Genomic DNA, 12,346 nt, shown 5'->3' on the forward strand with positions numbered 1-12,346 from the left:
ATATACCTGGGATTATTTTCCCGTTTAACCTTGAATAGGTGGGAACAAAATCCCTAATTCAGATGTATTAAATGCTATATAATGTTCCTGATATTCTTCTTGCAGTTGAAAAAAAGCAAGTTTTAAAGCAAGCATGATCAAATGTTAATATACATTGCCTGATGGATGTGTGCCAATATAATAGAATTGTGAAAAATTGAACATGAGTCTGAACATAAAAAAAGAAAGGTGATTGCAAAATTGAGTCCGTCAGTATCGTAAACTTGTCTATAGCTTTTAAGATTTTAATATTTGTACAACAAACAAAATAAATTACGCAACACGTAAAAAATAGATTAAAAAACTATCAGTATATATGTAAAAATTTAGAGCGCTAAGGTAAGTTATGTTTTCAGATCCCCCCTATCAATCACTACATCAAGGACTCTGCCAAATCAACTTATTGCCTTATCTCAAAACACAGTCAAACATTTATAAAATGATGTGTGACGAGGGCAGAACAAAATTTGTTTTTACTATTCTTATGCCATGATTAAATGTGTAATGCAAGCATGATGTGTAATATGTATTCAACATATATATTCTTTTCTAGCCAATTTTAGGAATGTTCGCATATAGACCTGACTGGCGTTTAGTACTGGTATAGAAAAAAGAGTGTTTGCTTACATAAAAGTCTATGTTGTTTCTAGCAACTCTTCAGGCTTGTCAAATAATTAGTAGGTGCGCTATCAAAAAACGTGCACTCGTCAAAGAATGGCACTATGGCAATATCATTTTTATGCTCCGTTGTGCGTCCAGGCTAATAGTGCATCATGCTATACTATACTATACTGTACTATACTACACTATACTATACTATGCTATGCTATGCTATGCTATGCTATGCTATGCTATGCTATGCTATGCTATGCTATGCTATGCTATACTATACTATACTATATATACTATACTATACTCTATACGGTACCTGTACCTGTACCCATACCATTCTATACTGTAACTAGGTAATGCTAGCAATTCTTCACTTTTGAAATTTTGCTTATAGAAATCATAGAAAAATTATTAAATTAATAGTGATATAAATTCGGTTGAATATGGATATGTAATTAAAAGTACAGTATGATGGTATCAAAACTAAGACTATTTGTAATTCTTATAATATGTGGATCTGTAGTACTATTTATAACACATTTATCTGTGTTCAATAAAAAGTCTTTTCGACTTGTTAATTCAGTTAATGTTTTCACTCATAATCACTTTAACGAGAATCAAGAAACAAGACAATTTGAACAGAATAAACAAAATACACAAGCAATTAACGATGCAATTGCAGACAAAGACACTGAAGATAAAAATAAAGACTCATTTCGGAAACACGGGGAAAAAGTACCTGTTGTGAATGTTAAAGTTGATGAGACTAATATAAAAAATGTAGAAGAAACTAATTCAGAAAAGCATAATACAGAGACTACACAAGTTACTGAAAGTGCTGTCAACATAAATAAAAATGTTGAAAAAAACGTACCTTTGAGCAAAAAAGAGGAAAAGAAAGAAGATATATCAAAATTACCTGCTTGCTCGAAAAGAGGAGTAAATTTAGGTAAGCTTCATTAATAATTTCTGTATTTCATGTGTGTCCATTAAAAATCAATCAATATTACGAAACACTTGATGCAGGAATAATTAAGATAAGTGCATATGATTTTATATATCAAGTATTATATGTTTTCATTTAAATAAAAGTAACACATGCAATGTAAAACGCAAGTGCAAAGGATTTTACGCCTGCGATACGTGCTCCAAGGTTAATCTTCATTGAGCATTGATTTGCGGTAGAAAAGAGAGGGACGTTTTGAATCGTAACCCCAAACACTATGATCGAGCTGTGATCTACTGGTATAACAACTCTCTCAATCTTAACTTCCTTTTCTACATGTCCAAAATAGTATGCATGACTATACTGTCATTTTCATAAATTTATTGTTTATTTTTCAGGTTATCCAAGCAAATAGGCAAAAATATGCATCGTTTTTAAATTAAAAAAAATATTTATCCACATGGCTTTAATAAAACTTCAAAATTCATTCAGAAAGTTCAGCTACAACTTAACAAAATTTAGACAGAGAAAAATTATACCGCATGTAGGTTTTGTTTTTAAAATTGTTTGAATAAAAGTAACACTTATGGCATAAAGAAAAATATCAATTAAATTCGAACCTGCTATAATTTCCAATTGTTTTGTCAAATAAGGAAGTTATCTATACAATTAAATCCATGATAAAATGTCTGTCCCGCCTGTAAGTGCAGTTTTGCAGACTTGGTTTATCAGTGCTCCGTCTGCATTCACCTCTGCATTAGTTAAGAACCACATGGCTGGATTTCTTGTGTAAGACCATGTGTAAGACTTGTGTAAGGGGCCAGGCAAACGAGGTTTACGTCAACGTAGTTCTTTTAACTAAGTCAGGAGTCAGTGAATTAACTAGGATGGTCAGGTTGGCTATGAATAGGCTTGCTCATGGATTAAAGGGCCACGACTATTCAATAATTCTGAGATCTAAAAGTGTTGAACAAGAGGGAAATCTATCAGACGTTTTGTCCAATGAAAGTTCAAAACAAGCTACGGACATGTCTGACCAAACTGGAAATTATTTCGAGGGATATCATCGCACGCTACAAAATGGATTTTATAGGTTGATTTTAAAAAGTCAATATTTATTTTTTAGGCGTAAGATTAATCACACGCCTGAAACGATTTAGGCGTGTGCCAAGCGTGTGATTGCACGCCTGTCCTGAAAAAGACTGATGTGTTTGATGTTCATATTTTTAGGAGATATGTTAGCATATTTATCTTGTCACAGCATATGTCAATGTAAACTTATTTTTCCTTATAAACTTCAATGTCTACCCTTGTATTTGGATTATTATATAAAAATATTTCCTAAAAAGATGTGCAAGTTAAAATATTTTAATATTTTTTTTAATTTTAATATTTATTATTTTTTTAATCAGTTGGACCATTATTTATTGACCAAACCATACCCAAGAAAATCGAAGATGTAGAAAAGATTCTCAGTGTTGACTTTGGAGGGACTGTTGAAAATGGTGGTTGGTGGGAACCTACAACATGTAAACCAAGAGTAAAGGTATTATTGATCACTTGTATACACAACTCTAGTGTGTCTGCCAGGCCTTGAAAACTCCAAAAATTCCTCAAAATAACATGATTGTGCCTTAAAAATCATCTTATATACTAATACAAAAATTCAAGCAATGATGATATGCACTTTTTTCCTTAGAAATAAATGAGAAATTTTGCTAAACGACAAATAATTTATTTCGACGTTATGTCACAACAATGATAAATCAGATGAACATGTTTTTTTATCAAATTAGTGATGCCATTGCATTGCACTAAAAAGGTTGGAAATGTCATCTCTTTTCTGGTTAACTAGGGACCACCTAAAACAAAAATGGAACTAATTTCCTAAAGCTGGGTCAATCCACCTGTTTTAGAACGGACAGGTTTATAACTTCTTCAAAAAACCTTTAAACCCAAGTATCTCTGTAACCCATTTGTCAAAAGTACATAATCTTATAGTCTTGATCAGCATTTCAAGTTCTATACAATGGAGGCAACGGGTATACAAATTATTAAAAAAAAAGTTTTGTATTTAGGCAGATATTTGCTGACTTCAAAAATGTTTTTTAAACCCATCTTCAGAACCGTTCGAAAAAAGTACATGATATATTTTCATTATCAGCATTTTTATATCCACACAACAGAGGTAAAGTGTAAACAAATGTCTATATTGTGTGTTGTCAGGTCATCAAAATTCAAGTGATGGCTCTTTACCATATTTGTCCTGCTGAAATGGATTTTCTTACAGGCTTATAACTAGTTTATTAATAATGTAACACCTTTATATCTAATAGGATTTTTTATTTGTCTTGGTTGCATATACATGTGCACTTTCCTTGTGTCTATGTACTTTAAGAATCTTAAAAAATTATGACAAAAGTATTGAATAGTGGCCAAAATGAACAAAATATATTAACAACCTACAAAGTGTTTGGAAGAATAACATTCTGCATATATATGTATATAAAAAACAATTATATTGATAACTATGTTTTTATGGAGAAGTGGTGTTTGCTATTCTTTTCATAAGAGCTTTTTTAAAATGACATTTACCTTAGGTTGCTGTTATCATCCCATACCGAAATCGTTTGGAACAGTTGAAGATATTTTTGAGACATATGCATCCATTTTTGCAAAGACAGCAGATTTACTACAGAATCATAGTGGTTGACCAGGTGAGAAATATGGGTTGTTTCCCAAATTTTAAAAAAAAGTGTCCCATGACTCCATATTTTAGCAGACAGCTTCAATACTCATTAAATGTGGTTTTTTGTTGAGATACTAGTCTGTTCTATTGAGCCCATCACATCTTTGACAAAAAACAAAACAATTATTAGTGGAAATATTTATAGCTAAATACCCCAAATCACATTCAAACATTTCATATTTATTCTTTTCAGTTATTTTGAATAAATGAAAAGTTAGTGTTTCTAGTTGTATTAGTTTTTAAGGAAAAATTCTTGTTTTTTTAAGAAAAATCATTTTTAACTAGTCAGCTATATTGGCTTCTAGACTGTGTGGTCAGACTTTCGTGTTCCATACGTAACATTTTCTAAAAATGCCCATAAAAAATTTCACATTATAAATTTCAAACCAAATTAGCCATTATGTCTTCCTCTGCGTCCCTGCTATTTTGACAATATCAAGATTTTCTTTTACTTAACTCTGTAAGAAATATTAGAGTAATAAGCTATGGAATTGGGGTTTAACCACCATAAATGTCCCATACGGAACACCTATATTCAGGCTTGGACAGGATTAAAATCTCTGGCGTGCGGGCGATCACACGCCAAAATCTTGTTGGAGAGTGCAACAGACCGCACGCCATACAGTGAAGTTAGGCATGCGTAGAACATGCCTTAAATACTTGGCGTGCATACATTTTATTTTCTATCATTCAAAATCCACGAGTAAGCCTATTTATAGCCAACCTCGTCATCCTAGCTTATTCACCAACTCCTAAGTTTGTTAAAAGAACTACGTAGACATGAATCTCTATTGCCTGGCCCCGTTGTCGTTGTTAACCAGGTCTTACACAAGAAATCCAGCCATGCGGTTCTTAACTAATGTGGAGGTGAACACCGATGGAGCGCAGATGAAGCAAGTCTGCAAAACTGCACTTCAGGCGGAACAGACACAATTATTTTCAAGCACAAGCGATCGACGTTCTATTACCAGAAGCATTTTTTTTCCTAATCTCTTGTGATGACTTTACAAATAATAATAATAATAATACAAACTTAAAAAAACTTATTTTGTTTTATATGTTTTAAGTTTTCTTTAGCATCAGCATTTTTGCGATTTATTTGGCTTATTGAAATGTGCAGCCTTGCTTTGTTTTTAAACGGCACCTGGCACACATTTATTACTTGTGGTAAATGTGATCATGGAGTATGAAACTTCCATGATGTCACATGGAAGTTAAAAACAAAACGAAATAGAGGCCAAACGAAGTTAATTAAAAGAGGCAGATTTGAATTATCTCGTTATTTTGCATGTTTCGATTTTTAATTTTTGAAGTTCTATTAGGGGAGATGTATAGCTACAGAAACGTGCTTATTTTGTTTTATATGTTTAAAGGCTTTTGCAGTCTCCAGTGTTTGGGGTTCATTGGTTAAATCGTCACCACCTTTTAAGAACACGCCAAAATACTTTCTAGGTGTGCGATCATGTGCACGCCAAAAACAATAATGGCGTGTGTGGAGGCGTGTGCGTGTGATCGCACGGCATTCCTGTCCAAGCCTGTATATTTGTATTATTTTTTCAATGGTATGAAACAATGAGAACCTATTACTGTCAAAAATCATTTTCCCTGTACTTTGTCACCCTTCCCTAAAAACTGATGTCCCATACGTAACAAAATGTCCCATACGTAATGCTTTTTTAAAAAGAGGACATAAAGTGAGCTCTTTTTAATGCTTTCTCCCAGTGACAACCTGACTGTTATAATTGTTTAAATCAAAACTAATAAAGAATGCTATTTGTCTGACAAAGTACTCAACCTTAACAATTCTTCAACTTTTTCAAAGATTAAACTAATTTGATTTAGCCTTTAACATACAGTACTTTGTTCAGCAGTTTTCTAAGCCATTTAATTTTTATCATGACTAGTTAGATTTTCTCTCAATATAGCTTTAAAAAAAGCACTTGAAAGCAAAATAAATTAAAAATGTTACATATGGAACAATTTTGGTTTGATACATTAAGTTATTCCTAACTGAGATAACAAACCTTGACTTGACAAATATGTAAGACTTTCAGTCATAAAGTAACACAGATGTGTGATATTCAGTTAGAAAGTTTATATTTCCTGTACGCCCTCTGTTTTGGTTTTCAAGTGCATTGGCATTAGCACCTGGCGGTAAAAAATATCCGATACGTAACACAAAACTGTTTTTCTTTATCTTGGGTTTTCTTGTAAACAAAATTTCTTTTACAAAATGTGCCCTAGGACCCCTGAAAGTGTTTTCAATTAAGTTTTTGAACGAAAGCATTTGTTTAGAGTGATAAACTTCCAAAGTAAGAGCTGTTACGTATGGGGCAAAATATTACTACCTGGCGGGACTAGAGTAACAAATATTTATTTCTGGAATAGATCAAGGTGGAAGTCATTTAAATATTGAAAATTGTATACCTGTAGAAGGTTTTACCATAGAAATGAGGATTTAAAAAGAAACTTTTTTTCATTTTTTTTTTTTTTTTTTTGAAAAATTTAGGCAAAATTCTTGGAAACGATCCATACATACGTAGCATTAAGTTTGCCAATTTGTATCCAATACTGCTATGCTATTGTTGAGAGACATGGTTTCTGCACAGACATGTTCTAATTTTTCTTTTATCCAAATGTTGCCCATTGTTTTTGTAACTTTATTTGCTAGCTACCAGGTACTAAAATGGTTTATTAACCGTTTATTCAGTTGGTACTCTGGGAAACAATAACCTTGGTTGTGTAATGACAGGATAAACGGTTTATAAACCATTATAATTATATAATTTTATTTTGTTAAAGATTTTGCTGTTAAAGCTCTTCCTGAGTCCTTTATAGGATTCGCTGGTATGAATTAATTTATTCCTAGCTGTTTTTTCTTGTATAAAAACAGGCTCTAAAAACAATCATCCTTTTAATGTACCTCCGAAATTTAAATTTTGTAAATATGTTATTTCACTCGTCTGTTTACAGAGGAGTGGCATAGTCGTTTTTTTTTTATCTCTGTTTGCGTATTAAAGCGATGCGAAGCTTTGGACATTTTTGAATATTTTTTTCGTTTCAAAGTCTTCTTTTCTGAGAGTTTTGCGATGTATTTAATTGTTCAATAATACATTTCATCATTGGGTTACAATTTTTATAGCTAGAATCCATAAAGATGGCATATTCTATTAAATCTGTTTAGCTTTTAGAAGATCCGTTTAATCGAGCTGGACTGTTTAACGTTGGTTTTGTTGAAGCCTTGAAACTGGCAGACTTTGATTGTTTTGTGTTTACTGATGTTGATCTTTTACCCGAAGACGATCGTAATTATTATGGCTGCCCTACATCACCAAGACATATGTCAGTTGGGGTCGATAAATTTAATTACAAGTAAGCTAAGTTTCTTTTTCCACTGGGAGTTGTCCTAAATAGTTTCCTTGTTAAGTGTATACAGTGTTTTGACAACAAGATAGACTATGACCACGTTTACACGCAGGCGGGATGAAATCTCATCCTGGAATGAAACTTATCCCAGAATGAGATTTAACGTGTAAACGGATCTTAAGACAGTAAAACCTTCTGTCAAATAAGTATTTCATGTGGATAATTTACCAGCAGCAAGTATTGCTAAATAAAACACAATGTGAAATCCACTTGGCAGTAATCATACTGCTGTTACTCTAAATTTTTCTGTTTTCTTTTCTATGACATTTTTAAAAAATGGAAGGACAAATTTTCTTTCCCCCACGATGAAAAATTCTCATCAATTTTCACGAAGTTTGTTTTTGTGAAGAACAGGAGGTGCGAAACTACTGCTAAATTAGTAGAGTGATTGACTTTGTGCAATAATTTTCGGTTACATGAAAGTAATATATACAGACACAAAATTCTCCCCCTCAAGTATACTCAAATTTTTGTAATATTAAAAACATCTTTGTTTTTTTTAGGTTGCCATATCAAACCATATTTGGAGGAGTTGGTGCTTTTACCAAAGATGACTTCGAAAAAATAAACGGAATGTCGAATATGTTTTGGGGATGGGGTGGCGAAGACGATGACTTGTATGCAAGGTATGATCTCCCTTCAATCGATCTGAATTGGTAGTAATTTTGACAATTTTTTTCACAGTTTTTATATGCTGGCAAACTTTTTAGGTGAAGAATAATGACTACTTATGCACTGGTGTTTTGCATGAAACAAACATACTATAAGAAACACGACTGATAAGACTTGATCACTTTAACTTCCAACTCATGAAGCATTGAAGAAATACAATTTATATAAATGCGTCTGTAAAGGATTGTTAAAATATAAGAAAACATTGTGTTGTAACAATATTTCGGAAAAGGACTTCACACAAAATGGTAAAAATTAAGGAGAGAGTAGAATTTTTGCGATGGGGATGGTTCAAATCTATTTTGTGATAGCACTTGATAAGCAAAAATACAATCCTTGTATTTTTGTTCTTAAAACATGCTCAAAATGATCACTGCAAAATTTTGGCACCTTACCACGTTCAAATTTGTGTTACATAATTTTGACGAGGTGATAGTGTTTGGAAATGTTTTTGAAATTAAGGAAATTGAAAATAGACATGTCAATGGAAGACAATACCAACGAAATGGAAGAGTTTTTATTTAGTGTTATTTTTTGCATTGTTTTATTTTAGAATAACACAAATGGGATTTAAATTGACAAGACCATCAATTCAAATTGGAAGATATACGATGGTTCGAATTCATCATTTCCAAAGCTCTAAGGCTGATCCAAACAGGTAAATAAAATATCGATTTTCTCCACTTATTTCATAGGTGCCCTTGTAGAAAAATTGTAAAGGCAAAAACATAGTCGTTAAAATAACTGTTCTTAACTTGTTCGTGATAAGCCCTTCAAGCCCGGCCCTCTACGCTGTTGTTAGGAAACTACTTGACTCTCTTTTAGGATGAATTTACTGCAAAATTCTAAGCAACGTATGGTGGCGGATGGGTTGAACACACTAAAATATAATCTTAAAGAAGTAGTACAAGATCCTATAGTAACGTACGTACGAGTAGAAATGAAACGAAGTATGTATATGTCCAATAGGTAGCTGTTTTAGGGTTGTTAGAAATATCTTGGAAATGTTAAGTTACTATTCAAAATAGTAAGTGAAGATAATCTGTCGAAGTTAAGGTGGCAAGAAATCGTTTCAAATTGTAAATAATCAATCGATGTATAATTTTTAATGACTAAAATGTTGCAAGTTCATCATCGCATGCATTACAAATAATTTTACGCTAAGTCATGGATTGGTAAAAGTTCTGTTGAAGACTGTTAAGGATAGTTTCTACTGCTATGATATATTGTATGCAATGTTATTCATATTAATTGTAGGGGCTGGTATTTCATGATTATGTGGATATAAATAGTAGACACGTTTGTATTGCTAATTCTTAAATACACAAAAAACCAACGAGATGTTCAATTCTTTTGAAATTGAGCTACAAGTTTCTTCAAATCCAACTGATTTCATTAAGAAAACAACTTTGAAAAACGTAAGCTTTGAAGTTAAAATAGCTACATTAAGAAGGTATTCAAATTGTTTGTTATTATATTAGCTGACTACCTCGTGAAGTCGCTCCTTTACTTGTATACATATTTTGGAATAAATTGTCCCTCTAGAATGACATCGCAATGTGCGAACGTACTCATGGTTAGCTTTACATTGCTTCACCCTAGCTGCAAAATGCTCCCAAATTTACTGGACATCTTTAGAATAATCGCTGTTAAGCCCTCGTTTTCATGTTTATTGATACCACCGTTTTTATCAACAAATTGAGGGTGATTTTGTTAATATTTTACAGTCCTTTTTTATTTATAATGTTTTTTTTAATGTATACGTTTTATTTTTGCGCTAGCAACATTTGAAAGAACAAGTAAAATGGAAAGTTTTTAGTGAATTTTTAAGAAGCGTGACCAGATGGTCGAAATGGAAACTTTTCAGTTGAGTATAAATGTTACGTTTTTTCAAAAAATTTTAATGTTTTTCTTCAGCTTCGCGCTATTCGTATTCCTTGCTAGCGTATCTTGTAGTACTAGTTTTCGCGAGGATTTAATTACGCGGATTTTTGTGCAAAAATACGAGGATATAATTTTCCCTAATAAAGGAAAAAGTTCACATTTTTTTAATTAAAAAGCATCTCTACAATGAAACTTACACTACACTGTTAATAATCCTTTGTGTCTGGACACGCATTTTGATGATTTTTTAACATGTGAATGAAACTTTCTCCCTCTTAATTTTGCGAATTCATTTAAATCAGCGAAAGCGCGAAAATTAGTACGCGCAAAAATTAGCGTTAAGGTAGTCATTATTTCATTTCTGTATTTTTTTGTTGTCATATTTCCTCTCGTTAAATTTGAGTTCGGCGTTCATAGGCTGAAGTTCGTTTTTTTTAATGTTTTTTAACTCTGGGTAAAATAGAAAATGTTTTTTTTCAACACCGTGGCCTAAATGTAAACATCCTAGTTATTCGTCACCTCCAGAAAAATTCGTCATCTCTGTGCGACATTTTTTATCTTATAAGACACGATATAAACATCGTATTGTAAGATTTATCGAAGTGTAGCTTTCTCTTTTTTATCTTTCCTGCTTTCGAAATAGTATGCCCCGTTTTCGAGTTTTTTTTAAGGTTTTTATATTGAAATTTTAGAATTGTTTTTACGCAGTTAGGAGAGAATAATGTAATGTATGGAAAGATACCAACACTGTCTACCTTAATTTATTTATGTTTCAAAATTATGAATTTTTGAACAGAAATAAAAATTAAATTGATGCCTTGTTGTTCTTTATTTTTAACGCCAGCTAGAACATAGATCAATTTCAAAATGGACGTTGCAGGAGGATTCAACTAGAAGGAATATATACCTTGATGTGAATTCAAACTAGCTGAACACCAATGTTAAATGAACTCTGAAATTTAAAAAGCTCCGTGCAACCTAAATTTCGCGATAGGTTTTTTATAATAAAAATATAGCTCATCATCTGGAAAAAAATTATTGGACGACGAAAAAAATGTGTACTGATGTATTGGTTGTCCATAACATAAGAAATATTATTGAGCAAACAGTATCCTCAGGTCGCTAAATAACAAAGAAAAGAAACTACAATAATCAAATTCGCTGATCGGACGAGGTGACAGTTTTTCAAAAACGTTAAGAGAAATCTCAAAGTTTATATCGGCGGAGAGCTCAAGCGAATGGATTTTTTTAATTATTTTTTACTTAGTGCTGTTGGACGGAGACCAGAGGTAGGTACGGGACTTTCTGACAACTTCGTCCCCAGGTTTTGTTAGCTCTTTTGTATTGGGTTACAAGAGACCTGACATGCGAAAAATTATAAAAAGTTAAATCACCCCTCGTTGGAAAGCTAAAGAATAGGTCTTTCGCATTGACATTAATTAGGCGAGCAAATACAACATTAACAATGGATAGCCTACCTTAATGCACGCATGTACCAAAATTAGCAAACTTTTGTAAATGTTTTTGTAAACATACAACTTCGTCCCCAGGGGTTCTTGCCTTTGTGACATTGTGGTTCCGTTAGGCATCAAACCGTGGAGACGAAAGTATAGTCGAAAATACCGTAGCGAGGACTCTAGACACCGGGCTTGAATTACAGTGCCGGTCTCAAGAAAGGGGGGATTCGTGGCTACCAAATACGAATTTGTAGCATCGGTTTTGTCAAATATTTAAAAAGAATACAATTAAGCCTGCCTTAAATAACGAATTCATGATCGCAAATATTTTTCAACATCAAAGGAAAGTAATCCATGGTTGCAAATATTTTCAGCCCTCTTCTCCTTACAAAAGACGGAAAAAGAATTGATGTACCCATCTCTGTAGAGGAATATCGCAATTACAGTGCTAATCTATGCGACCAAAACTCTGAGTTTGTGTCAACAGTTTTGCGACGGATTCGAAGTGACACGGATTGTTTTTGACCAACCTGCGCGAGGCTACAAGTCCCCCCGGAGGAG

General features: G+C 32.7%; 1 protein-coding gene across 1 annotated transcript; it reads left to right on the forward strand.

Moving 5' to 3' along the window:
- Nucleotides 1–984: 984 nt before the first annotated feature.
- On the forward strand, nucleotides 985–11,142 carry LOC130640844 (beta-1,4-galactosyltransferase 2-like). Its single transcript, XM_057447411.1, has 7 exons — nucleotides 985–1,600; nucleotides 3,010–3,143; nucleotides 4,198–4,314; nucleotides 7,531–7,718; nucleotides 8,276–8,398; nucleotides 8,998–9,102; nucleotides 9,270–11,142. The coding sequence occupies exons 1-7, from the start codon at nucleotides 1,120–1,122 to the stop codon at nucleotides 9,415–9,417; spliced, it is 1,296 nt and encodes a 431-aa protein (XP_057303394.1). The 5' UTR covers nucleotides 985–1,119; the 3' UTR covers nucleotides 9,418–11,142.
- The last annotated feature ends 1,204 nt before the right edge of the window (nucleotides 11,143–12,346 follow it).

The sequence above is a fragment of the Hydractinia symbiolongicarpus genome, chromosome 4 (genome assembly GCF_029227915.1).
Source record: "Hydractinia symbiolongicarpus strain clone_291-10 chromosome 4, HSymV2.1, whole genome shotgun sequence".
Taxonomy (NCBI): Eukaryota; Metazoa; Cnidaria; class Hydrozoa; order Anthoathecata; family Hydractiniidae; genus Hydractinia; species Hydractinia symbiolongicarpus.